The sequence below is a fragment of the Anopheles gambiae genome, chromosome 2, assembly GCF_943734735.2.
Source record: "Anopheles gambiae chromosome 2, idAnoGambNW_F1_1, whole genome shotgun sequence".
Classification (NCBI taxonomy): Eukaryota; Metazoa; Arthropoda; class Insecta; order Diptera; family Culicidae; genus Anopheles; species Anopheles gambiae.
This window is the reverse complement of record NC_064601.1, coordinates 114,277,054-114,302,913: the sequence shown is the minus strand read 5'-3', so window position 1 is coordinate 114,302,913 and position 25,860 is coordinate 114,277,054. Positions and strand designations below refer to the sequence as shown.

At 47.2% G+C, this 25,860-nt stretch overlaps 1 protein-coding gene across 1 annotated transcript in view; it reads right to left on the bottom strand.

Moving 5' to 3' along the window:
- The window catches only part of LOC3290353 (ecdysone-induced protein 74EF), a 212,501-nt gene that overhangs the window by 62,194 nt on the left and 124,447 nt on the right, over positions 1-25,860 (bottom strand). The window contains exon 5 of the mRNA XM_061648487.1: positions 6,454-6,471. Coding sequence (XP_061504471.1) covers positions 6,454-6,471 — 18 coding nt within the window. The remainder of the gene's footprint in view (positions 1-6,453; positions 6,472-25,860) is intronic.

The window sequence follows — 25,860 nt, the reverse complement described above, 5'->3', positions numbered from 1 at the left end:
CCACTGACACACTGGTTCGCTAACACTTCATTAAAGCGCCATTCCGGTAGCAATTTTATGCCATCCTGTGTGTGTGTGTCTGTACCAATGCCGCTTTGAAGGTAATTTCCGTACCTCCATCCAGATTCACTTGATTCAAGAGAACTTCCACCCAATAGCAGTCAGGCTGCAAAGAGAGGCAAAGGCAAAAGGTGTTCTATTTCCAGCGCCTCGGCAAAACGGGGAAAAAGCACCGAAATGTGCCATCTTTCCGCCAATTGCTGTCGTGACAGAGGTGTGTCTGAGTTATTCCGCGAACCTTCAGCTGCAACAAACGCCGCCGACCAGGTTGACGGCGGATTGGCCACTTCCGCCTGCTGCCGCGACGGCTTGCGAGAGATGTCGCCCTTTAAGGAGAGAAATTATGTGTCTAATTCGAGCGTTTTTGGACGAATGAATCCACACACAAACGAGAAGTTATGATGGAGAGAGAGAGAGAGAGAGGGAAAGAAAAACACAAACGACTCCTCAGTCAACTATAAATAACACTCTAGCAAGCCCCGTGACACACGCTGGCTGGCACGGCTGGATTTGGTTGGAAAAATGTAACGAGGCCAAGGTGCACTTGTGCGTACGCGCCGCAATTTCCTGCCCTTACTGTCTCTGTGTGTGTGCACCGCGGGTAAGCGTGACAGTTGGCGGTTTCACTGTCAACACTTTCCCGCAGCAGCAGCAGCAGCATTACTGGTTGGAAAATCAGTGGCAAGATCATCACCGTGGAGCGCAATGACGAGGAAGAGCACCGATCATAAGACAGCCGGCAGCATTAAAATAGCATCGATGCAGTGTGCAGTGTGTTGCACTTTTTTATGATGCATTCAAAAAGGGTGGACTAAGAGAGAGGGGGGGGAGAGATACTGCGAAACCATGAAGAAACTGCCAACCCCTTATGCGCGCCGCGAAGAAACAACAGCATCGCGAAGGGAAAGTGGGCGCCGCAGCTCACTGAAAGCGGAATGGCTGGAAAATGGTTTTCCACCGGCAGAGGTTGGTTTGGGAAAGCGCAGCAAACTGCACACCCTGGTGGGGTGTGCGAGGGATGTCGAGGGCTGCCGACAGGAAAAGATTTGCGCAAGCTATTGAATGGAAGGCGCACCGGCGCATCGGGGAAGGCCAATTATGTTTCATTCCGGCTCCGGATCAGACCCGATCTTTGTAGTTGGCGGATCCGGTTTTGCTGCCCGAAGGTACAGTCTCCTTAGCCGTGTCTGTGTGTGTGTCGTCGCTGGCAGGAAAGACGTGTGTCTTCTTTTTTTTTGCGCTGCGCGCGTTGTTGTTGTGGCGCGCACGCGATTTTGCGCAAAATGGGAAGGAAAAGCACCAGCAGCAGTAGCAGCAGGGAAAGCCGCACAGCCCGGCGATACGGAAAATATGGATGGAAGCGATCTGTCGGCATATCGCACGCAATGTGACGTAGGGCTGGGGCGTGAAAAGTGCCTCCAAACAGCAAGCCAGCAAGCTTTCGTAAGGGAGCAAAAAGGGAAATTGATTGGACTGCCTCGGGTGGAGTTGTTTTGATCGAGTGAAATGGATCGCTTTCGTAGAAGTTGTCTTGTAGCTCAGGTATGATGATGATGATCGATCTGTAACAAGTGTTTTAATTGATCTTCGTTGATCTTGGAACATCATTTTATGAGGAAAAACTGTTCATTTATGTTATTGTAATTATAGCTTTAGAAATTGACTTTAATAACTATCAAAAACCAGTCTCCAATTCAAATGTTTTGATAAGGCATCGTTCAGGCAAGAATATCACGTTCCCAACACACCCGGATTCGCAGCCGAACACGAACACAGAAAATTGAAATATATTGCCGAGGAAATGAATGTTCCGTAAGATGACAACATCTCGCCACCCGCTCTCCCTATCCCACGTGAGAAGTGCAACCACGGCAGCACTGCGCTACACTGCAATGATCTAACAATCGTCCCTTTCCATAACACCCCCCACCTCATTCCGTTCTATTGCAGCTGCCAGTGTCTCCCAGCCGCTCAAACATCTTCCCGCTTTACGAAAGATTACGAAACGCCGCGAGGAAGCGCTCGACTCTCTGTCCGAAGCAGGAAGGCAACACTCGTTCCATTCCCTCGTTCCCCATCCAGGAATGTGCACCCGCCAGCACAATGATCTGTTAGCACATGCTGTTGCTGCTTCTTCTTCTTTTTGTTTTGCACAAGTTCTCGGGCGCAGGGAAAACGTCTCGCGCAGTTGCGAAGAATGCAAACTATCCCTTGGCGGGCGTGCGCTGGGGAGACGGTTTTGCGGTCGGAGGCTCGGTTTTGTTGACGCTCCCTGGTCTCAGCGACACACACACACACACATGCAAAGCTAATCATAGTGATCGTGATAAATATTTGCCTTTTGCCATTTTTTTTCTCTCTTGTCATTCCACTAGCTTGGATCGTTTGCGCAATCACCTGGGCTTGCAGTGGTGGAATTGTCGCTTCCGGATGAATTATCATTGACGGTGGGCCTATGTATGTGTGTGTGTCTGTGAGCAGTGCATGTTCCTTTGGGAGGCAGCAGGCAACCGCCTTTCAATCGAGACTTTTTAAAATAGACTGGCAAATGCACAAAATAGTACAAAAAGGAAGGAAAAATGAACGCAAGACAGGAACGTTAAAAGCGATTTGTTTCGTAGGTGAAAACACCTGCACCTGGCGATTGGTGCAGCGCTCAGGGCCCAATGGCCAATGGCCAAAACAGCAGCGCACGGTGGTTTTGCGTTGCTTGGCAGTGTGTGTACAGGGGTGTTTGTTTGTGCTCGCTCCCGAAATTTCCCGCCCCGCGGGGTTGGTTGCATTTCACTGACGCGCTCCATCGCCAACCGTGACTCACTCACGCCCATGTGTGTGTGTTCCGCAAGTGAGTAGGATCGATGCATGTTGCCTGGCTGCAGGAGAACAACAGTCCCACGGTGCTGCTGCTGCTGCTCTTGGCATCGATTTGACATTTACACGACCGGATTTTGTACCGCCGTTTCCCGCCGTTCGGCTTGTTGTTGTCCCTGCCTCTCACTCGCGGGCGGGCAATTTGTGTATGCGGCGGCAATTGTTTACAAATACTGACAAAACGGCTGTAACGGTCAGCCGCGAATAATATTGTTCCTGTGAAGTGTGGAGCCTCCATCATTCATTGCACGCAAAGGGAGGAAGAAGGCGCTGTGCATGTGCAGGGTGGTAGCGCGATTGATGAAGCGCCGGTATGACATTTGCCTGAAGTGTGCTGAGGGAACGTAGAACGATGGAGTGGTTTAATCCGGGTTGAGCGATAGTGGATGGATTTTACATTTGATTTGAAATCGAATTGAAAACGGCGCAATTTGTTTCGTATTGAAGCGTCAAGGCATTAGAATGTAAAGAATAGTTTGCATTCGTCAAGATGAATTGATTGAAAGGTACAATATTAAGGGCTCTTGAATGAAAAGAATTTCTTTTACAGCAACTTAAACATTATTTACTCAATCTTTAATTGATAAACAAATCTTTGAGTTTGTTTTTCCTGAACTTTAGGCACTGATCATGAGATCTCGTTCAGGTCTTGTATCTGGACCCATACGAGTCCTGGAACTTGTTTGAGGCAAGAAACGAAGTATCTGTTCTTGTACATGACAGAGAGAAAGCAGAAATAATTGTTGAAATTATCGTTAAGATGAAAACTTACATTCAGTCTGCTGCTTGTATGAAATTCTATGAAAAGCAACTGCTATTTCTGTGCGAAGTTTAGCATCCACACGTCAAACGATTCCCAGCTTCTAGGAAATTGTCACACGATCGAGCAAAACCGTGCTAAAATGAATGATCCACACGTTGTGAAATCATTCCACCCCCAAAAGGAAAGCCAAATTAAATCCCCTTTTCCTCCCATTATAATCGTTTGCAATCGTTGTCAGTGCGAAAAAAGCACCCCCCGAGCATGTGGTTTTGGGGGATTATCTGTTGACTATGTGAAGAAGCGTCGAAGTGTGAATGGTCTTCAGAGCGTGTGTGTGCTCAAGTGTGGAAATTCATTCAAAATTTGATTCCACCATCATAACGAGCGTCTTTGATGAATAAAGTAACTCTTTGCAAAAAAGAACGACACCCAAAGCAATTTCGGGCGCTATTTCTTCGAACACGAGTATTGAATTAAATCGACTTGTTCGACGCTTCTTGCGCGAGAAGCGTTTACTCTTTACTCCCCCTTTCTTATTAGAAAGAAAAACAACCACACACACTGAGATTGACACCACGTCCCCAACGTCACAACATTACTCACGTTGTTGGGCGTTTCGTTGCGTGCCGTGGCGATCTAAACGAATTTGCTCGGCGCTGCGCTGCCACTAACGTGTGGTCCTCATTGAGGGTGGTCATCATTTGGTTGTTGTTTGTCTTCCGACCGTGTCGTAGAATGTGACAGAGAGCAACACTGAGCCAAAGGGAGGGGAGTGTCCGCGGTGCGGACGGCGATGCTCATTATCAGCGCGCGCGAAAGCATAATCGCTTCCTTGGCGGGAGCGAGCATGTGTTTTACCTTTAAGAAGCTGCTCATTATCGTTCACCTTTTTTTTTTAGCGCACAGCGTTTCGTCGGACAGCATTTGGTCATCCTCCCCCCAAGAAGTTGTTTGTCGCTAGGAAATGGTTTATTTTATTTTACCGTCCCTCTTTTGCTTGTCTTTTTCACGCGAATTGGCTATTGCCTTTCCGCCCCAAAGCGAGCAAAACACACGAACGCGGCGGCGGCGGCAGTGAGCATCGCATTAAAAATAGCGCGGAAATGGGGGAGAAAACACAGCCCCCTCTCGTTGCATAGTTGAGTAAAGTATAAATAAATCTCAACGCGAGCAGCGGGCATGAAACGGAAGCGCCACCGCCGTGGAAAGTCGAGCACTTTTGCACGCTGGCCGTAGTGTAAGGAATGTGTAGGTAGGAACGGTTTTTTGTGGGTGTTTTTTCTGTTCTGTTGAGTCTCGGCGAACCACACATGAAGTTCTTTCTTCTACTGGTAGTTTTGAAGAAAAATCCCGCGCTTCCCACAAATCAATCGCCATGCGTTTCGATCGAGCCGATTGTACGGTTAATAATTTGTCAGCAAATTGTCGAGCCGGTGTAGAATAAACACGTTAAAAACACACACTTCGGAAGCGACTCGTTACGGCGAGCGAATCGGGCAAATTATAATTAGTCACGACCGCACGATTGTGCCAATCGCTCATACTTTTAACACGCACAGACACACACACAGAAATGCCTTTCAAAGTGGTAGCCATGGCGGCTCCGAAACCGAAACCGAAGGCCTGGAGTCTGCAGCTAATTTCATAATTGTCATAATCTGGCAAGATTGCAGTCGGCCGATACGCGCGAGTCGGTCCGGTCAGTGTTTTTGCCAGGCCTGGGCTGGCTGTCTGCCTGCCTGCCTGCCTACCCGCTGCTGCTTCTCCTAGGCCGTGTGCTTCTGGTGTTCAATTAAAACGGCATGGTCTAGAATTGATAGATTAGCGGCGTTAGTCGTCGATCGTTAAGGGGCAAAACGCGCGAGAGTTCAAGCACGCCGACGACGGTTAAACGGTTGACGGTTCGTCGGTTCGGTTTTGCCCTACTGCTCGGGACACGACCAACCCACCAACCCCCCCTCACGCAAAGAGCTCACGCCGCGTGGAGGGTGATATTAATTTGAAATGACTATTTAATGAAGCTTCGAATAAAGACACCGAAACCCGTCCCACAGCCCATGGGTGGCAGGGGTGGTGTTTTAAGCTTGTGATGAATCAGCATGAAGAGGACGGGGAAGGTGAAATGGGGACCGTCGAAAAGGAGTGTTTTTAAAAGTGTTTGAAGCCAACAGATTAAACGAGGGTGAACATTGTGCAAAGCTTTTGGTTGTGTGTAAGAGAGAGACACTTGTACATTACTTTAACTACTTAGGAAAAGCATGGAGGACTTTTATATTTTTATTGTTAATTGGAACTGGACCATTTTTTGCTGAGCATTTTAGGCAATTAGAGCTGAGGTCGATGAACTGCTTTTTCATTGGAAAGGAAATAAGAAATTAGGACCGTTTCATATTAGAGAAATAGCCTTTCCCAAAGTGACACGAGCGTTCATTCGTTACAAAATTCTTATTGGACCCGGCTCGGACCTCGGCTCGGTGACGTAAGTGGAAATACATTCTTACTGGAATGTAGCAATTTAATCAGCGGAAGATGAATGAATTAATCATTGAGCATGATTTGCCACATGGCTTGCCGTGACAGCTAACACATACACAGCGAGACGTTGTTTGCCAGCTGATACTGCACGCTGTGTGTGTTTTTCCTGGTTGGCAATATATCTAGCGCAGTTTTGCTCACATCTGTCCTCGATCGATCAGCCATTCTTGCAACGAATAGTTTGGATGAGGCAAAAATCGGCTTAATTCCTCCCTTTTGCTTACCTTGATATTTGATTTCATCTGAAAGTAAAAGAAAAGAGAACACAATTAGATAATGGAAACGTGGCTCGGAAAAGATTTAATGATGATTAGCTTTGGATCAAAACACACGAATACAAACAAAACAATCGCTTGTGACTACACCGGTGCCCTATATTTATAATCAGCTCCGCAAATAAACCCACCGTCCCCTTCAATTGCGTCAGTAAGTCAGTCAGTCAGTCAGTCAGCCAGTCTGTCTGCGGGTGGCACACTATCATCCCAGGTGCCCTAAACAACCACCCAGAGCAGAGCAGCTGGGAGTGGAAAAAAGCACTATAAGAAAAAAAAACAACAAACCCGGTCGTATCTAATGCGATACTTTTTGCACCATCACAAGCAGTAACAACTTTCCCATAAACACGTCTTTAACCGTGCTGCATTCGCCCAAGCCACAGGCTCGATGACGGTGATGACAATGAAAAGGGAAGATCAGATATCATCGCGAGAAGCAAAAGCCGGCCCCGCGACACAACCACCAACCGAACCAGACCATAAACATTTGCAAACAATTTCCCTCTAAGTGCGAGTTTTGCGTTTGAGCCTCAATCGGCCGTCCCGCTGCGGCACGTTTTCCACCCTGGATGGCAGTTTTATTTTCCCCCATTGCGCTTCGCTTCTTGTTCTGGGGGGCCAAGAGACGGTGCAAGGTTGGGGGAAAATTATGGCAAAACAGCCATGGGGAAGAGATGCACCCCGTAGCCCACCCGTAGCTGCCAAGCTGCATTCAATAGAAAGCGAAACGCGCACAGCGGAAAGAAAGAACGAAGGAAAGTGTGATTTGGTGCCTTCAATTGGAAATGACGGAGCTGCACACACACACACACGGAGAAAAACGGATGAAAAGAAGAGAAGAAAATGCAACCTGTCTTGCCGCTCTCTGTGTGTGTGTGCTGCGATCGATCGCTTATGATTAGCCGTTTCGCAATGCAATGCATTTATGTCGTGCGCTGCATCTCTCGTTCGCTGGTCGCATGCTCGGGAAAGCGCGCTCTTCGCGGACTCGTCCCTTTGGTAATGAGTTAATTGTTCGAGCGAAATGTACCGAGGGGCTTCGATGGGTCGGGGAAAACAGAAAACACACACCCCCTATACACCGCTCGGCAGCGGCATGCAACGAGGAAAGTCGATCGCGTCCAAAGCGGAGATGCATTTTTCTTTAATGCTGCGCTTTTCCATCGCTGCAAGCTGGTGCAAAACTCACGGGCGCGCACTATCGTTTACACAAAATGGGAAGTGAAATGCATCGCTTTCGGTAATGCACTCCACCGAGTGCGTGCGTGCAAGCGTTTAGAAGAATGCAAGTGCGCACGCGCGCGTGTATGAGTGTAATTGATGAATACATCTACCTGTAAAAGGGGGAGTTTTCTTCTCTCCCATCAATCGAAGCTTTTTTTTGTTTTCTCTGTATCGTGTGGGTACAAACAAAAAAACGGCGTGTGTGATATTTTTGAATAAATAGGTCACACAACATCAAAACACCCATCGGGCACAATTTCCTGATGATGCTGTGGTCGGCTTATCCGTCAGGGTCAGCGAAACCCCCCACCCATTTCGAAGGGCACCGAGGGTTGCCCGACGACAGCATAATAAAGAGCCGAACTGAAAAGTGTTTTTTTTCAGACCCTTTTACACGCCCTGTCTTGTGCAGTACGTCCTGGGCAGTACGGGCGGGCAGTAGATGGTTCCGCAATCCGGACAGCCGTCAAGCAAAAAAAAGGGCCGACAGTGCGAGCGACACCGTTGATCCCCGAAAATAGATGGTATTGATCTAGATTCCAACTGCCACCAACGGTCACTATTAGATGTATTTACACACACACACACATATAAATACACGTGTGTACCAGTCCCTGCTAAGGAGGAACATGCCACCCTTGATGAAGAGATGGGTTGGTGGATAATTAATAGCGTCCCACTCAATTGGGGTTAGAGCGAAACCAACGCAGCACAGGGAGGAACATGTTTTATGTTGCATAAAAACAAGAGGATGGGGAAGTGGGAGGGGGGGGGGAATCGTGAACGCATAATTTCGGCAGATGTGTCCACCGAGATGGTGAATGAATGGTGTACCTTTTGGGTTGACATGAAAGTGTCGTACTTTGGAAACACAGGAAGGAAAAATTTCATGAAAAACAATTATATTAACATACTTATAATGTTAAACTTTATTAAACTTTAAAGAAATATAAAATGGAAGTAAAACAAATGAAGAAATTGGAGATATAGTAATGGGTTTCTGAAAACAAGATCAAAGAAGCACAAAAGAGAAAACAATTACACAAGAAATAAAAGGATGAAATGAAAACCAAAAAACAACAAAACAAACGAAAACAAGGAAGAAAAAGAACAAAAGATACAAAAATGATAAAATCAATGAAAAAGGTAATGATATAATTGTAAAAAAATATGAAAAATATATAACAGAATAGAAAAAGGAGGAAAAAAGAGAAAAAGGAAAAAAAGAAGGTCTTCAAGACGAAGTCTGAAAAAAATCTTCAAACAAGCAAAATAAAGGAAAAGAAAGAACAAAAGATAAAAAATTCAAAATAATGAACAAGGTAAAGAATGAAAAACATAGAAAAAAGAAGAAAAACGAGAAAAGGAGAAATGAAAAAAGGAAAAAATAGGTCTTCAAGACAAAATGTGAAAATGCTTTAAATCTTTCATTTTAACAAAAAATAACAATATCCTTGCCAATTATTTATGCTTCTAAACGCACCTACTCCTTCTTCGCATGAAATTGTGTAATACTTCATAAAGATCCTATGAAAACAACAACCACCCTCCACCCCTCCTGCCCTCAGCCCTACGATGAGAGTGCCAACATGCCAACCCTTCACGTCCCAACAGCGTCCAACAGTCTGTGGGGGTCGATCAACACGTCTACCATCCACCCAGTACCTTTGACACCTGTTTATCGATCCATCTTCCACCACAGCAGCATAGCGCACCAAACGCAACAACAAAACGGGCGATCGGACTGCAGTCACTAGAACATGTCTGCAAGGGCTAAACACACACACACACAGTCAACGCGCCAAGCGACTCATTCATTTCGACTCGTACAAAAGTTCTATTTTTAGCTGGTGGTAGAAAGTAAAAGCAGCGACAAGGAGTGTTGGAGGGGTGTCTCCCTTTTTCAAGGGGCGAGGGATTGGCCTTCCGGTTCACCGGCTATACCAGGGCGAGGATTGAGCGTAGGGGGTGGTGGTGGGTAAGATTGAACTAGTTTGCCACCAAGTGCGGGTGACGGTGCGCGATGGTGACATTTAACGTCGTCTGCCCAGGAAGCGTCTCGGCCGATGAATGGTGGCCGGATTGCTGCTTAAAACGATCCCATCCAAAGCGCGGTATCCACCTCCGACGGGGCGGTGCGGATCGGTTACAGTGAGTGTTGGCGATGGTGAATAAATATAGGCGACGGCGCCATTGCTCAATTACGCGTACGCCGGTTTGGTTTTTTTTGAGGAACACTTCTCCGCCGACGGTGACGGTCACCTATTTTCGGACTTGGAAGGCAAACCCCGAGGAGTTGATCGCTGACCGATCACTTTAACAAGGAGCGACCTACCGCACGCACAAGAAAAAACACATCAATTGTCATCGAGCCGCGGGTGTGTTTCCGCTTTCAGCCGTTAATTGGGGGAGGAAGAATGTTTCTTCCCCTTTGAGGAGAAGGAAGCAAACGAACGTGCTCTGTGCGAGAGGAAAAACTGTAATGTGGGTCAACCGTGGTAAGTGATGCTAATCTAATGAGACATTGCATTTTGCCTGCATTGCACGAAGCTAGACCACCCGACCCCCTCCCCGAAAGCAATAACGTCGTACGTAGTACGTGTGTTCGTCATGCAAGATTGGGTTGATTTATGAGGCGCAAAAAACAACATAAAATAAGCTAAAATGAAGCATTTCGGAACCGTTGTGCGCCTAAAGACAAACGGAATTAATTGCATTTGGTGTGGCGATTTGCGAGCGCCATGTGCTTAGTTGAGAGTTTTGTTTGAAATCAATTTGCGGTATGTGTGTATGTGTGTGTGTGTTGCGCAAAAACGCACACACATCCGACGCAATCCGGTGCGTGATTAATGCGGTGGCGGAGGGCGAGAAAAATACCCACTGATTGCCGGCTATTGATGTGTGTGGTGATAATCATTGCATGAACTTTACAGCCATTTTCACACACACACACACACCCTTATGGCACAGAACTTTAAACGAGGGAGGATGAGGGAAGGGGACATGTCTGTCTTGCTCGTCAGCAGCGTAAGGCACACTCACGGGCCGCCACTTCATCAATCATTTTTCCATGAGTCTTTTGGCGCTCGCGCGCGCTCGCTCGTGCCCCTTCCCAGCGAGTCTGGGCATCCGGCTCCGCTGGGTGCGGTCAAAATGGCAACGTCTCAATTAACGATCTTTTCGTAGTACAACCCATTTCCAAGGCATCCGAAGAGGAGGGGGTGTTGGGAAGGGATTTCGGCTCATACCGGGCGTCTCCATGCTGGTAAATGCACTTTAACTTTGACGATCGACGATGTCTGGGGCTTCAGACAGACGCTGGTGATGTAATGAGGCTTTGATGGTGTATGATGGGGATGGAATGGAGCTGGTGGTGGTGGAAATCGAGCGGGAGGATTGAAGTCATTCGTAGGTGCAAAAGCGATTAGTGGCGGGAAGTTGCTTGAAGGTGTGAAAATGTCTTTTTGATTGCTTTTTTATTATTTTTTTTTAAATTAAACAGTTTGTATAACACTTTGAATAATAATTACAGCGGGCTACCTGCAGCAAAGTGAAAGGGAAAATGGTGATCAATTAGGTGTTAAAACATACTCCGCCACACTTACCCCACCATATCGAACCATGTTTCAATTTGATTTATTCATTTAATGTTACAAATTCAATACCCAAAGCCCTGTTATTAAACACTCCAGTGCGGTTGGGGCCAGCATTACCTTTTCTTTTGCACCGCGAAACTGCCCCTTTTTACACCAATTCGGTTTGAAGTTGGTCATCTTTAAAGCAAGCACCCCTTCGTCTTCAGGTGGCTCACGCCCCATCGTGTCTATAAATCAGCGTTAAAGCTCCCTGCAAGAAGGTCGTCGGCGGCTGCGAAACAGGTTGGCATCGGAAGAACCATTCCCAACTGTGCAGTAACACCACCGGTTGAATGGATCGTTAGAATTGTGTCCCTCTCCTTGACTGCCTTTCTTCTTCTCTGGTCCACCATTTTACCCACCATGGGCAGTAAATCAAGCATGCTCCATTCTAAACTTCTGGCGGAGGTGAGCCGTGGCTTTCTTAGGTAATCGAAAGGACATTGATAAATTGAATTTCGTATGAATGGACCACTAATCTGTGAAGGTCTCCAGACGACCCCTTAAGGTAGGGGGAGGAAAAAGGGCCGTTCGTGGATATAAATGGAGCCACAGATAGAAGGGCTACTACTACTGTATGATTTGCTGATCGGGAGCGATAAATTATCCGCCAGATGATCAGTGGCATTATGCAAGATGGGTGGGAATTAGTGCAATGAAGTGTGAATTAGACGAGGAGTGTGTGCATTAAGATGTGATTGAGCGGTTTGCTCTTGCTAGAAGCAACATAATTTCATTATTTCTTAGCTTGTTTGTGTTTTATAGAGCTTTAATAATGCCTGTTTTACCCGCAAAAAATAATGTTAAATAATTAATGTTGGTGAAAGTTCTTCCTGTCAATCGATTAAGCAAAACGAACGCCCGCCAGTTGCTGTCAATCAAATGTAAACAGCGTAAACCACAAGCACCCCTTGGGCCGGGAAGGAAACCGGAAAACGATTGACCAACTTCCAACCTCCGGTGACCCCGATTCCTGCCTGCCTGCCAGCAGCAGCAGCAGCACAACCGCAAGCCGGAATCTACGGAACGAAAGAGAAACGTCAACCGCTCCCATGTGAAGATGAAAGTGATGGCTCGGCGTAGCTGCTGCACTGCACTGCATCGCTTTTCTAATGCAATTCTTGCAGCGGTTCGCGTACACAGAGCGGAGATGAAAGTGAATCAGAGCAGCAGGCGGCGCTGCAACCGGGTATCACCTCGCTGCTGCTGGTGCTTGTGATCCAGTTTTCACCAGCAAGCACAGTACATGGCATTGTGCGTGCGCGCAGACACACACAAACCCCGCCGTAATGACGTCACGATGCAGCTCGCTGTGAACCGCCTACTGCGCTTCTCGGAAGACACTCCGGAGCAAAACTATGCGTGAAAAGAAAAGTTGCTCGTCTCTCTCTCTGCTCAGTGGAAATGGGTTGCCCTACACGAAGCAGTCGGAAGCTTAGGCGCAGACACAGGAGGAGAAATCGATCATCGTCACACAAGTATGGCACCGGTTCTCCCTTTTCAAAGGGGTGCAGGCAGTAGAAGGAAAGTGCAATTTTCTTGTTTTTCGCTGCTGTTTTAATTAATGTGCAATTATGCTGCCTTTCATGCGTACGGTGCGTGCGATTGTTGCTGCCGTGCCGTGGTGTTATCTGTATGTTTCTGCGGATGCAAGCGTTGAGGGGGAAAGTAAAACCACTTGAGCAGGCGTTAACAACTCAGGTGGAATGATTTTCCTTTTCTCAGGGAGGGGAAATATATAATTTAATTTAATGTTGAATTATGCTGCTCGCAATCAAATGTGTTCGTTCTATTTATGAGATATTCAATGGTTTATAACACTCAAAACTGTTCGACATGTCTTAACTCTTTCAACGGTGCTTGTCAGCTTGTCTCTTAATCTTCTAACCATCCACCCTGATTGCTTCACAGTCCAGCTGATGCACTGATGGAGCCCCGTTGCATTAATGGCTTGCCGTTACTACGGGCCCGCGTATACGCCTGTGTGAGCAGTACGCGCAAATGGGAACATACACGAGTACGTACCCATTTGAGCATCGACAGAAACGTCTTAGCTCCCCCCCCCCCCCCCCCCCGCCGGCAACCACTACGAAGCGCGAGAACCACGATTGTCGAGCTTCGATCGAAGGTGGGCGCAGCGCAAATGCAAACGGGACGCGACTTGCGGGTGTCGACGGGCTGCTGCTGCTGCTGCTGGGCGTGTATGGTTTGCGCATGCGCACCAGTGCTTGATTTGAATTCAGCCTAGACCTAGAAAAACGGAAAACCCATAATAACCAATGATGAATGTTAAAGTGATCTTTATCTCTCACGCTGGCACACTGCAGCGGTCTCTGTTGCGGTTTGGGATGTTCCATGCATCCCCGAGAAGTGCCGTTGAATCGACACAAGACAAGCGTTTGTCAATTTCTCGCAAAATTTCGCTCCCAACGATGCCAATACACGGTGCGGAAGCTAACACGAAGATTTCGTTTGTTGGTAGCGCAAAGTGTCACATTTTACGGACCATAATTCATTCAATGTTGCGAGCGAGCGGGCAAGCGGATGGTAGAAATTTGAGACCGGGTTTCCTTTGCTTTGCGGTTGTTCTGGCAAGAGAATCGCGCTAATGGACCCCGAACGGCTTTCCGCGATTGATGGCGGCCGGTGTTAGGGTGTATTTTTTTTGGTTGTTGCTAATGTATGCCGTAAATTTTGCGCCCGCCGTGTAATTAAACGCATTTTTCTCTCGCCTGCAATTGACGGGAAAGTGCAATTATCGGTGACAACGCAATGTAGGGGATGTAGGTGAAATATGTTTCACCCGGTTGATGATTCAACGCTCGAGATGTTGATGGAAGGAGAAGGGAGGAAGCATTTTGGGCTATTCAAACGCGAAAGAAATGAAATGTTTTGCTGTTTAGCTGACAACCAACTATTTCTGTTGTCTTTTTGCTATCAAAATACGCAAAACTTGCAGCGTTTCTTGCATCTTTAATAGCTTGACAACCACTTTAAAGACTGTCTTCTACAAATATTCTCCCAATCAACTAAAAATGAAGTATTATGGCACGAAAATAGCAAAATCAAATTGCAAAATAAACACCAGCAGCCACCGAAGGTGATTCGCAATGCAAACGCATCTTGCTGCCCGAATGCAGATGTCCCAATTTCCTGGACATATTTTATTCCATTCAATCCTCGCTGCGCCCTCCCCATCGCCGTAGTAAATCCATTGAAAAACAAACAACGCGCGTCATCTTTACGAGCGCCACGATGACAACGAATGGTAATTTTTCAAACGTCATCTGCCGCATCCGGACGCATTTTGGCACGCATATTCGTCGTCGTTCGTCGTTCGTCGTCACGTTGCAGAATGCAATCTTCCTTCCACTCCGGGAGAGCACACTGGTGTGGACCGTTCTGCGGCATACATCGTACCTACGCGGAACACACAGCGATACTCGACTGTTTTATTAATAAAAATCACATCCACACTTTTGCAGCTCATTTAACCGCTCCGTTGCTGCTCAGTGCGTTCGCGTCTTTCTCATGGGGGGCTTTTATATTGTACAAAATGAGCAAACACAACACAAAAAAGCGCACACAGTGTGTGCGTGTGAAGGCGATGCAGATGCGGCAGCGGTTCGAAAATGGTTCGATTCGAATGCTACCGTGCCGGGGAGGAAGCGATGACGACCGATGCGTGGTGGAAACAACAAGCAAGAAGGGGGTTTTGCGAACGTGCAGTATTTATTAAACAATTAGGTCATTTACACTAGATAACCATTCTTTGGCGCCCTGTCGCCATGTTGGTAGAGGAAAGAGCGCACAATACCGATTCATTTGGTTCGATGATGTACGTAAATGGTTACGGATGCGCCTCGAATTGTGATATTCTTAGCACACGGATGGGTGTTTGGGTGTGTGCAAGCACCAAATATGGGGATGGGGATGGTGGGAAGTGGGAATATGAATTGATTGATGTAACTGCCACCACGGGCGACAAGACGGAAGTGAGAGAAAAACGATGTGATATTTAACAAAACGTAAATAAGATTATTTAAAATGATAAATTTGTTTTGATCTCTTAAATCCTTGAGGATAGTTTTGCAATAGCATTGAAAACGATTGCCCTGATGACCATTTAGGATAAAAAAAGTTAAATTGAACAGTTATTCATACATTGGAAAAGCAAATAGCCCTTGATTATATTGCATATAAAATAAATTCCAATAAATTCTATTCAAACAAGACATTGAGATAGCAAAAACATCAAATAAAACATCCTTCCCAGCGCCACTGAGTCCGCTTTGTTGAGCAAAAAACGTCAAAAGAGTGTAAAAAACAGGAAAATGAAACAACATCCCATAAGCAGCCCGCGTGGAGGATGGTGCAGATTGAGCGAATTAATTTTTATCACCCGTACGCTCATCGACTACGATTAATAAATATTCGTCCAAATGCATCGCGCTGCCGTTCGCTGCCTGCTACTAAATGGCGCACTGGGTAAAAGAAACGTGTCCGTTCTTACTAACGGTGAGAAGGTGGAAGAGAGCGAGAGAGAGAAAGAGCATTTAAGCGTGTAGGTTTGTCCGCTGCAACGGCACGGCTAGAGGCAAACGAACTTGCAAATATTTCTATTGCCATCATCCCACTTGCCCGGGTGCGGGGAGGGAAGCTGCAAAGGCCCTCCGTTTTTTTCTTCCCTCCTTCATCGCGGGCACGATTCCGGCAACCCCCGTCGCCGGGAGCAATGGTTCGGTAATGAGATCAATATTCTCGCACGGAAATACTGGCAACAAAGCGAAGCGAATTAGTTAACCGAAGTGGTCGGCAGCCACGTACGCAGCCAGCCCGATAGCGTGACCAACTGTGCGTCTCCATCGCCTTCTGAGTTTCGAAGCGTCGCTCGTTTTTGCTTCTCTCATTTTGAATATAAAAGCAAACAAATAATATCCGTATGAAGTTTCATCAACCTGTCACCGGCCCCTAATGGGGATGGTGGGGTGCGTACGCGGTTTTTAATCCTTGCAAACTGCGGGCGTGCAGCGGCTTAACGGGCTGACAAATTTGACCCAAATTTTCAAAAACCCGCTCCAAACGATGGTCGTGCGTTGTTGTTACACGCTGACGACGAAAAACAAAGCAGTGCGTTCTTGTTCCGAGAAGCGGGGAGGAGATGTTCTGTTCCGCGTTTCATGTCTCCCCCGTTCCCTTCCTACGCGATGCATACGCGATTGAAAGGAGCACGGGTGGAATGGCGCGATGTGGCGTGAAAACTGAAAACAGCTTGTCCCCAGTCAGGCGTATCAATTCGCGCACTTAATCATGGCGCACGCAGATCGTGTAAACACACACACACACTTACGTAGGATGAATGGCGATCGCCAGCTGCATCAGGACGGTATGAATGGGTGGGAATTGAAATTATGACTAATGGTGTTTGTGTGCGCGAGAACGAAAACAAGGAAGGGACGGGATTTTTAATAGGAGAATACGAAAGGAGAACAGTACTGGTGGAGAGGATGTAATTTTTAACGAAACTAATTTTGCTTCGAAAATGAAATCTAATTCCTTGCATCAAGGAACCATCCTCGTCCGGAGGGAAGGTGCAGTCATAAAATCTAATGAGCAGTTTGATGATCCGAATCGAAAGCATATAATGATGATGACCCACTTTACAGCTCGTCTGCTGCCAAACGGATTTTTGCCCATCGTCTGCCTCCTATCCCGCGAGACGCTTCCAATTTAACAGGCTGGTCAGTTGTTTATTTTTATGGCAAAACTTTGTGTCTCGTTGGAGATGCCCTCTCCCGCGCTCGTTGCCCTCTCCCGTTGGTTGGTGTCGCGAAAATTATCCTCAATAAAAACCACATCACTTCCTCCCCCTGTCTTACTCATCGTCTAGGATGCATCGCGACTGGGCCCACCGGTCGAGGAAGACGAGCAGACGGGCGCGTTTGTTTGGTTTGTTTTGCGCTTTTATAGGTGACAGTTTGGAATTTATCCAGCCCCATTGGTCGGGATGGTGCAATATAAAGGCGGCACGAGACGCGAGTAGTAATTTGCAACCACACACACACATGATGGATTTACGCCTGCCCTTTGCGCTATGCCGCATTGACCCAGTTAGCGCGATGGCGGCTCTAAACACTGCACATTGCAGCAGGAATTTGTTTGTTTGGGGGAGGGTGTTTGTTACTATTATTTTGTTGATTTGAATGCATTCGCAATGGCGCTTTATTTTTGGAAAAGGAATTGCAGACTAAAAAAGGCGTCTTATACACTGGTCTTATTTCTTTGCGATAGCTGCTCTTTTACGATCATGTGCCATCACGTGAAGTGATGTAGGTGATGGCGTGTACAAGTAGCCGGCCAAACGCTCACCTTCACCACGCTGCTGGCTTATGTTTATTCCATCCCCAGGTTCGGGCGGGGATTGCATGTTTTATGGATAGGGCTCCACGAGTCCACGATCCGCCCCGGTATGTATCGACAAACAGTCTCAATCAGCGCGTGAACCCTTCGCAGGGACAGCCAACATAAAAAAGGGTCCAACAACAGCAAACAAAAAAAAAGAGGGGTTTGCAGACGCTTCCAATCCGGAGAAGGATAATACATCAAACAGCTGATTCTGTTTAGAGCGATCATTCGCCGGGCGCGTGTTGATTGCACTTGAACAAATCAATACAGCGCGCGTTCCGGACTGAACATCGGCAAAGGTGCTTTCGGCAAAGACGCAATACAGACTAGTGGGCATGATTATTCATGTGGGGTTTTTTCCCCTAATTTTGGAAACTAAAAATAAGCACCTTCACATCGGTGTTAGGTGTTGCGTCATTAGGCGAAGGACAATGCATTACATATATAAATGGATGAATTCATTGGCCGGCGTCTCTTCCAGTTCATTTAATAACATTAAATAATGAATGAAGGTACAACCTGATCGGGTTGCTAAAGTTACACAACTATCGCTCTATCATCTAATCGTCCTCCTTTTTTTTGCTAATCACAAGTCTGCATCCGGATGTACCAAATGTAAGCGAACCGATAAGAGGCTCCTTCCCCCAGTGCTCCGACTGCGGAAAAGCAAATGCAATCAAAACGGACAAAAAAGGCAACCGAAAACAAATCCATCCCGCTTGCCTGCCCGCGTTTGTTTGCACAATTCATTCACCTTTTTTCGAGCTTTCGAGCGATCGAAACCGTGGCCCGAGGGTGGCGGTGACGTGAGTGTTAGCAACGCTAAATACACTGTGTGTGTTTGCAATACATTCAAGATTTAGAGGGAGGGGGAAGACAGCCGTTGGGGGTTTTGCTTCCACTTTGCAAAAACGTGCCCGGCGGCAGGAGGTTAACGATTCCCCGCCGTGCTCGGGAAAGGAAATGCAAATCTAAACAAATGTGTCTCTCCCGACGACCCCACAGCAAGGGAGGGGAGTTGCAATTCACCCCAGTGCAGCGAACTCGGTCGATACGGTGCTGCACTGTCTAGGATGCAAATTCAAAGCCACAAAGCCACGGCGAGATAGGAAGCTTTGTTTTTTGGGGAAGTCAGCAAAAAAAAGGGAACAAGCACACCCGAACGGGGTAAGTACACTCGGTAGATAAGGAAATGATTTGAATGAATGAGTGGAGGAGATTGCTTTCTTCTGGAAGCCGTGTTTCTCTCCCTCCTTTATCTGCTGATGCTGTAAAGATGCGTTATTTCTTTCTTTAGGACTGGGGCAAAACACTCGAGCTCAATCGATGCAGTCGAATGATTACGATCAAAGCTTCTGTTTCTGTGCTCTCGGTTACACTCGGTGACGTGATGGTACAAAGAAAAAGTGCCGAAGTAGCGCCCTGTTTTATTGGTTTTGCTTTGTTTGTTGCTCAGCTGTTTTAAACGGTGAACCGAAAACTGCAGGACTGAGGATTGTTATACTGCACAGAAGGAGAGGGACAGGGACACACATATTCCAGGGAAATGTCACCGGAAGGGCTTTCGTGCAACGATCTTTTATGAGCGAAAGCTTGGATTAGAATGTTTCGTTTCACACAAAGAGTTGTATGGTTGTGAGAGATTTGTATTCATCCTTTACATCGCAATAGCAAATTTAATAGGTATTTCCGGTCGTTGCCATTACCTGTACCAAACCAACTGTTTGGAGGCAGTCATCAAGTGTATGAATAAACAACTTACAGGGACAACATGAACCGAGCTCTCACAGTGCATTTTTCAATTTTCCTTTCTGCTTCAGAAAACTTGATACTAGCCATAAGTGGATAATAAAAACTTATAAATTGAAAATCAGAAGATGAGGTAGTAACAAAGAAGAGGAAGAGGAAGAAGAAGAAGAAGAAGAAGAAGAAGAAGAAGAAGAAGAATAGGAAGAAGAATAGGAAGAAGAAGAAGAAGAAGAAGAAGAAGAAGAAGAAGAAGAAGAAGAAGAAGAACAAGAAGAACAAGAAGAAATGAAAGACTAACATTGTAAAACAATCAAATCAAAATTGAACTTGAAACAACGACAATAACAATAACAACACATAAGTAAACATATAAATAGTAAAAGGAATTAAGAAATGAATAAGGAAATATATAAGTAAATGAAAATAAACAAATAAGTAAATACATCAATAAACTTGTTGCATTACAAACATAACTACCTTACGAGCATTGTAAAATAACAAACAAACAAATGTGCTGAAAAAAAGGTGAAAAAGTGAAACATCAAAATTAACACCTAGCGACCACCGTAACAGGCAACAGTAGACAGTGATGCTGCAGCATATGGTCAACCGCCGGATAGTTGGCCCCTCGCGGCAACCTCAATCTCACACTCCTCCTCCTGACATTCCTTCTTTCCAACATCTGCCTCCCCCCTCCCCCCCCCCCCCCCCCTCCTGCCGAGCAGAAATAAAGAGATGAACCCCAAAAGGCGATTGCGTGAACGCCAGCGGTACTGCACACTGCACTGTTGCGAGCTGCTGTCCGGTCCGGTTCTCCAAATACACACCAGCGTACTTGCACGCACACACACACAGACACACATTTGCGCTCAGATTCTTTGGAAGACGTTTTACGGTTGTTTTTTTTTCTTCTTCTGTGTGTGTTTGTGCACAAGACGGTCAGTGTAAGTAATAGCAAAAAACGAAAAAAAAAAGAAACGAGAAGCATCAGCAAACGGCCAGGTCGAGTGGGTCGGTGGGCAGTGCAGGGAGGGGGGGGGGGGGACAGGGCACATTGCAGCAATGAGTGGCAATAGCGGAGTGCAATAGAGTGCTATATTTATATACATTTATACCGCGTCTCGTAGTGTAGTAAATACGCTACTTGCTGCTGCTGCTGCTGCTGCTGGCCATCGCTGTTGCGCTGCACAGTTCGACGAACGAATTCAAGGCTGCGATTGCTGCGGTGCGCGCTCTGTTCGCAATGTGTGAGCGCGCGCGCGAATTCACTTCGGCTCGGTTCGTCGTCGCTGCACTTCGGCATCGCGCGCTGGTGGCTGCGGTGGCAATGCGCGGCGGCGGTGGCGGCGTTGGCAGCAGCGTCATCATCGTCTGCTAGTGAGCGCACTCTGCGTGTATGCGTGGGCTTCCTTCCTTCTGCGATCGCGGTCGCGGTCGTCTTCTCGCGCGCATGTGGTTGTTTGCTGCACGCGTCTCTGCCCCTTTTCGGCTTGATCTTCCTTGATCGCCGTTCTCTCTCTCGCTCTCTCACACACTCTGACCTAACACGATCAGCTCGCGCTGCAGTTCAGTTGCAGTGCATTTAACCTCCTTGTGTCTCGTGTCCCGTCTTCTCCAGCAAGAGGAGGGAAGGGGAAGGTTGATTTCAATCAAAAAGCGATCATCATCATCATCTTAGCGTTCGTCTCCGGCGCAGCGAACATGATCAATGAGATCAGATGCATCCGATTGTGGAGGAGGCGGGAGGAGGGTTGTTGAGATGGGAACGAAGGAAAGGTACCCCCGAAAGGGGTTGGGGAGGGTGCGGAAGAAAAACGAACGATACGGGGGCCCGAATGTGGCGCGCTGATTGCATTCGACTATCGTGCGGTCAACGGCCAAGCCAAGTTACCTTTTAATTTATAGAGCAATTTCGTTGACCCTGGAGCGATAAGACGACAAACGCTAAAGAGGTGCAACATTATTGAGGGTCTTTTTTTGTGAAATGTTTGTCCAGGAAACCGAGAAAGTGAGCAAACTGTTAAACTTCGAATGATCGTTGAAGTATTTTTATGAAATTGAATTCCTAAATTTTGCAATGTTAATGCTTCTAATCGTATTAAGACATTAACAAAACATCAAAACAAACCAAGAAGTAATAAAACCATTGTTTGACTGACCAATGATTAATGGTCACATGGATTGATCTCGCTCGGTCTCTGTTTTGGCTTCAGCATGCAATCTAAACAATAAAATCGATTAATTGGCAAAGGAAAAAGAAAAACATCTCACAAGCGCCGTGGCCCAACCAGCAGGAACAACCCCAAAGCCGTCCAAAAATTCAAGGTTCCAAAAACGATACGCAAAAAACAGAAACACCAAAAACGGACACCGACCAGCACCAGCCAGCAGGCAAATGGGTTAGGCAACTTTGGGCCAACATAGTTTGTGACGCGGTCGCGGCGTTTGAAACGCGTCCGACTCGATGCGAATCAAGCGGTTGCGTAATGTGCGGCTTTTTGGTCGTTTTTTTTTTTTGGCGGAAAATAAATGCACAACAGTGCAGCAGCAGCAACAAAAACAGAAACGAAACGGCAAGACAACATCATAAAAACACACCGCCATGCTTACCGTTTGGCACGCCGCTCGGCACAGCTGATTGAGTGCAACCTTGGAGCTCTCCAAGCCCGTTAGTGTTTCGGTGTTTTGGTTGCTGTTGTTTTGTGTGTGCGCGCGTTTTTTTGTGTTCATTTCAAAGCAGTTTTTTTTTGTTATTGCTGTGGGCCAGTGCTCCATCAACCGTGGCCGGGCCTGGATTCGCTCCGACCCTCGCTCAAGAGGCTCTCGCTTCCGAAACGGTCACCCGAAAACAGCTGATTTCCTTCATCCGTGAAATGCAGCGACGATCCGTTCCGCTAAAAGCGGATTGGTGGACTGCGTGCGCTTTGAGCGGGGGTTGCGGCGGGCCGGAAAATCTCGAGGTGGCGAAACCCGCGCCAGCCCACGATCGCGTACCCACGCGATGCGCTGAACCGTGGTGGACGCATTGGTGCACGTGGAAATCGAGCCACGGGCCCTGGACACGGGCGACCTTGCCCTCGGCCCGGTACGTTGAACTGGTGCGCGGTTGCCTGGCATGGACGCTTGGTGGAGGTTGGAAAATCCGAAACTCATGGTTGGAAAAACACACACACGCTTTGCGGGCAGTGAAAAGCATGGCGGGAAGTAGTGGCGATCGATTTTTAATGGTGTCAATCGAAAGGGAACGTTTGTTTACTTCGGGGATGAGATATGAACGAAACAAAACAACCCAAAATTAAGCAGTAATTAAGTAAAAGAAGAAGAATAGATCCAAAACAAAGCAAAGGAAACAAAACAAAACAGTGAAGAGATGTAAAAACAACCAAAATAGTAGGAAAAAGAACAAACAAAAAGTAAAATGACATAATAAGAGAATAAAAACACATCATCGATGGTCGAGGAAGATTGAATAACACACTGAACACTCAAATAACACAAAACTTCAAAGAAATGTGGACCAATTCGGTAAAATGAATTTTAAAACATCACAAAAAAACATAAAAAAAAGAGTAGAATAACAAATTGCGCAACATAAAAGCTCAACCTTTCGCTGTTTTCATTCTTCATGCTTGAGATAAACCCAACCAACAACCCAAAAAAAGACAAAAACGATTAAAATTAACTTAAAATCTCCATTACGACCAACAAGCACAAAAAAGCGAAAGTTGCAGTCGTTCATGAATCAAAACCGGCAAGACACAAAAACACATAATTATGCATTAACCGTTGCTTTGGACACGTGTTATCGTGGCAAGGCTTAAAGGAGCGAATTACAGCACCGTACCCTAAAACCGAACCCCCTTTCTCCGTGCGTTAGCTCACTAGCTTTCATTAGCCACCAGGCCAGGTTGGGCATGGTAGTCCCCAACGCACCCCCCCCATCCCTAGCTCAATCACATCTAGGCCGTTTTGTCCTAGTGCCGCTAAGTGACGAGACCCGCGCGCGAGATTCGTTACGCATCGCGCGGTGTGTGTCGCGGTGGTGCGTCCTGTGGCGGTGCTCCGAAACAGCGTAAAAGTAAAAACCCGTTGGGTGACCTTCGCGCGAGCGATTGCTTAAGATGCCGGGGCCCGAAATAGCGGACAAGATCTGCCCGCACAAGCCTCCACAAGCGCAGGTCAGCCTCGAACTCGTGCGTTGAACTGAGCGCTGCCCGCTCTCTGCTGCTGGAGCAGTTGATGGGGCGGTGTACTGCCGAAAATATGTGTGCCATTGTGTTAGTGGTTGCATTGGCATCTGTTGCTGTTTTGTACTGAGGGGGTAGTTTTGCCATTTGCGGGCTCACAGCTCTGGGCTCACCCCACCTTCGGTTCCCACCAATTTGGTCAGTTATTTTCGGGGGTTGGCCTAACTCTGTTTTTTGTGTGTGTAAAGAACAACCTTTCCGATGAGTCTCGCTTGCATGGTAGTAGGCGCATGTTTCTGTAGTTTTTTTTTGGCGATCTCCAAACCCTTCCCGCACACACAGACACAGACACTGGTTGATCGTGTCGATCGTGTTTCCTCATCGTGTGGCCGTTGTTCGCCCGTTGGCCCCGTGCGAAGATGTGAACCGGTTGTGTGAGAGCAGGCTGCTGGAAAAGTTGAGCAACGTCCTGATGATGTTGGCTTTGCCTTTCCTCCGATCGCAGCAAACGATCGCGCGGGTCCATTGTGATGCATCAGAGGCTCGCGAAAAAAAACAACACCACACGAGAGAGGGGAGTGTAAAGCTCTGTTGTTTCCTCCGATTGCCATTGCTTTGGATGTGAAATCATGGCATTTGGTGGCATGGTTTGCTGTTGCGCTACTGTTTCCTTTCGGCAATAGATTGACGGATGAGAGCGCGAGAGCGGGAGAGAGGTTTTCATCACCGGTCGGCAAACGTCAGCAGCAGTTGAGATTGTGGTGAGGGGCCTTTTTCCGTTTCCCAAGATCGCACCAAAGCGATCCGGTCATTTGGATGGTTCATGGCAAAATTCGGCGGAAATGTCGACACATCATGGTCGGTGGTGTTTTGTTTTTTGGCGTCGTTTTTGGGGCCTGTTTGGGCCAAGTTTGATCAATAGGCAATAGAATACGAGTTCTTTCCATTGGTGGACAAGCACGCTTTGGGGTAGGATTTTGCAACCAAAGCCTGGATATCTTCCTTCACTTGTCTCCTTTACATAGCTCTTCATTCATATGACTATGTGGAAACATCTTCCGCTGTTTTAAGATACGCTCGAAGCGCACTTGCACTCATTAAGGTCTTTGAAGCAGCATTAAGCAGCTTCCTTCGCCTGATGATGAACGGTGATGAAGTGGGCTTTTAAGCTAGGCTCTTAAGAAAGCATAGCACAAATGGCCACGTTTCGAGGAGGTTAAGTACTACCCTCGTTGCAGATGGCGTCCATATCCCGACTTTGATGTGCGGTGAAACACAACCCTGCCATTCCAGATAGCGAAGGAAGTGTAATCGTCCGACCCGATCGGACAGGAGATCAGGAAGTGATCAGGTCCCCCATGGGCTCAAAACTCGTTCCCGGGGAGGTTGTGTAGCATCCTCCTTTAATTCCAACGCCATGAAACAAGATCATCAAACCGAACGGGTTAAGGGAAGATACGACCGGGGGAGGAGGTTCTTCCCGGATGGAGGCTTGGCTTGGTAGGCACACGATAGACGGAGCGACATGTCTGCACGTTTGCTGCAAAGCTTCTTAAAAAAAGATCGAAGAATACGAACGAGAACGAATCTTGCATCATGTAGTGAAGATAATTTGTGGCTGGCTGGTCTCCGTCGAAGGATGTGCCGTTGACTTCTTGTCCGTGTACCTTGCCAATCCTCCTCCCCACCCCCCGAGGACAGGAGTAATTTACAACTTCTTTGTCTTTTCACATCGGCGTTCTACGACTTCCGCGCGCTTGAGTTGAGCCCACAGTCTCCACACACAAACCGGAGAGACGCGAACCACGAAAGCCGCTTTTGTCTGGGCCGCGTTCGCTTTTCCCGTTTTCCCTTTCAACCGGTTCGACCGGTGAGAGGGGGATGCCTTTGGTAATTTCGTTTTATGGTCGTATTCGCGTTCGCCGCTGTAGGCGCGTCCCTTTTTGCAAGCGGAGCGGCATGGAGCGAGCAAAGTATCATTAAATCGCTTATTACTCAATGCTACCGTCGCTGGTCTGCTGGGGTGCAAGTGGCTTCTTCGCATTCGGTCGCAGCGCGGTGGCTGTGGATTTCGCGCTGTGGAAATGCACTTTGATATTTCGTACACTTGAATGTACGGTTTGCGATGGCTCGATGGTCTACGGACGATCGTTCTT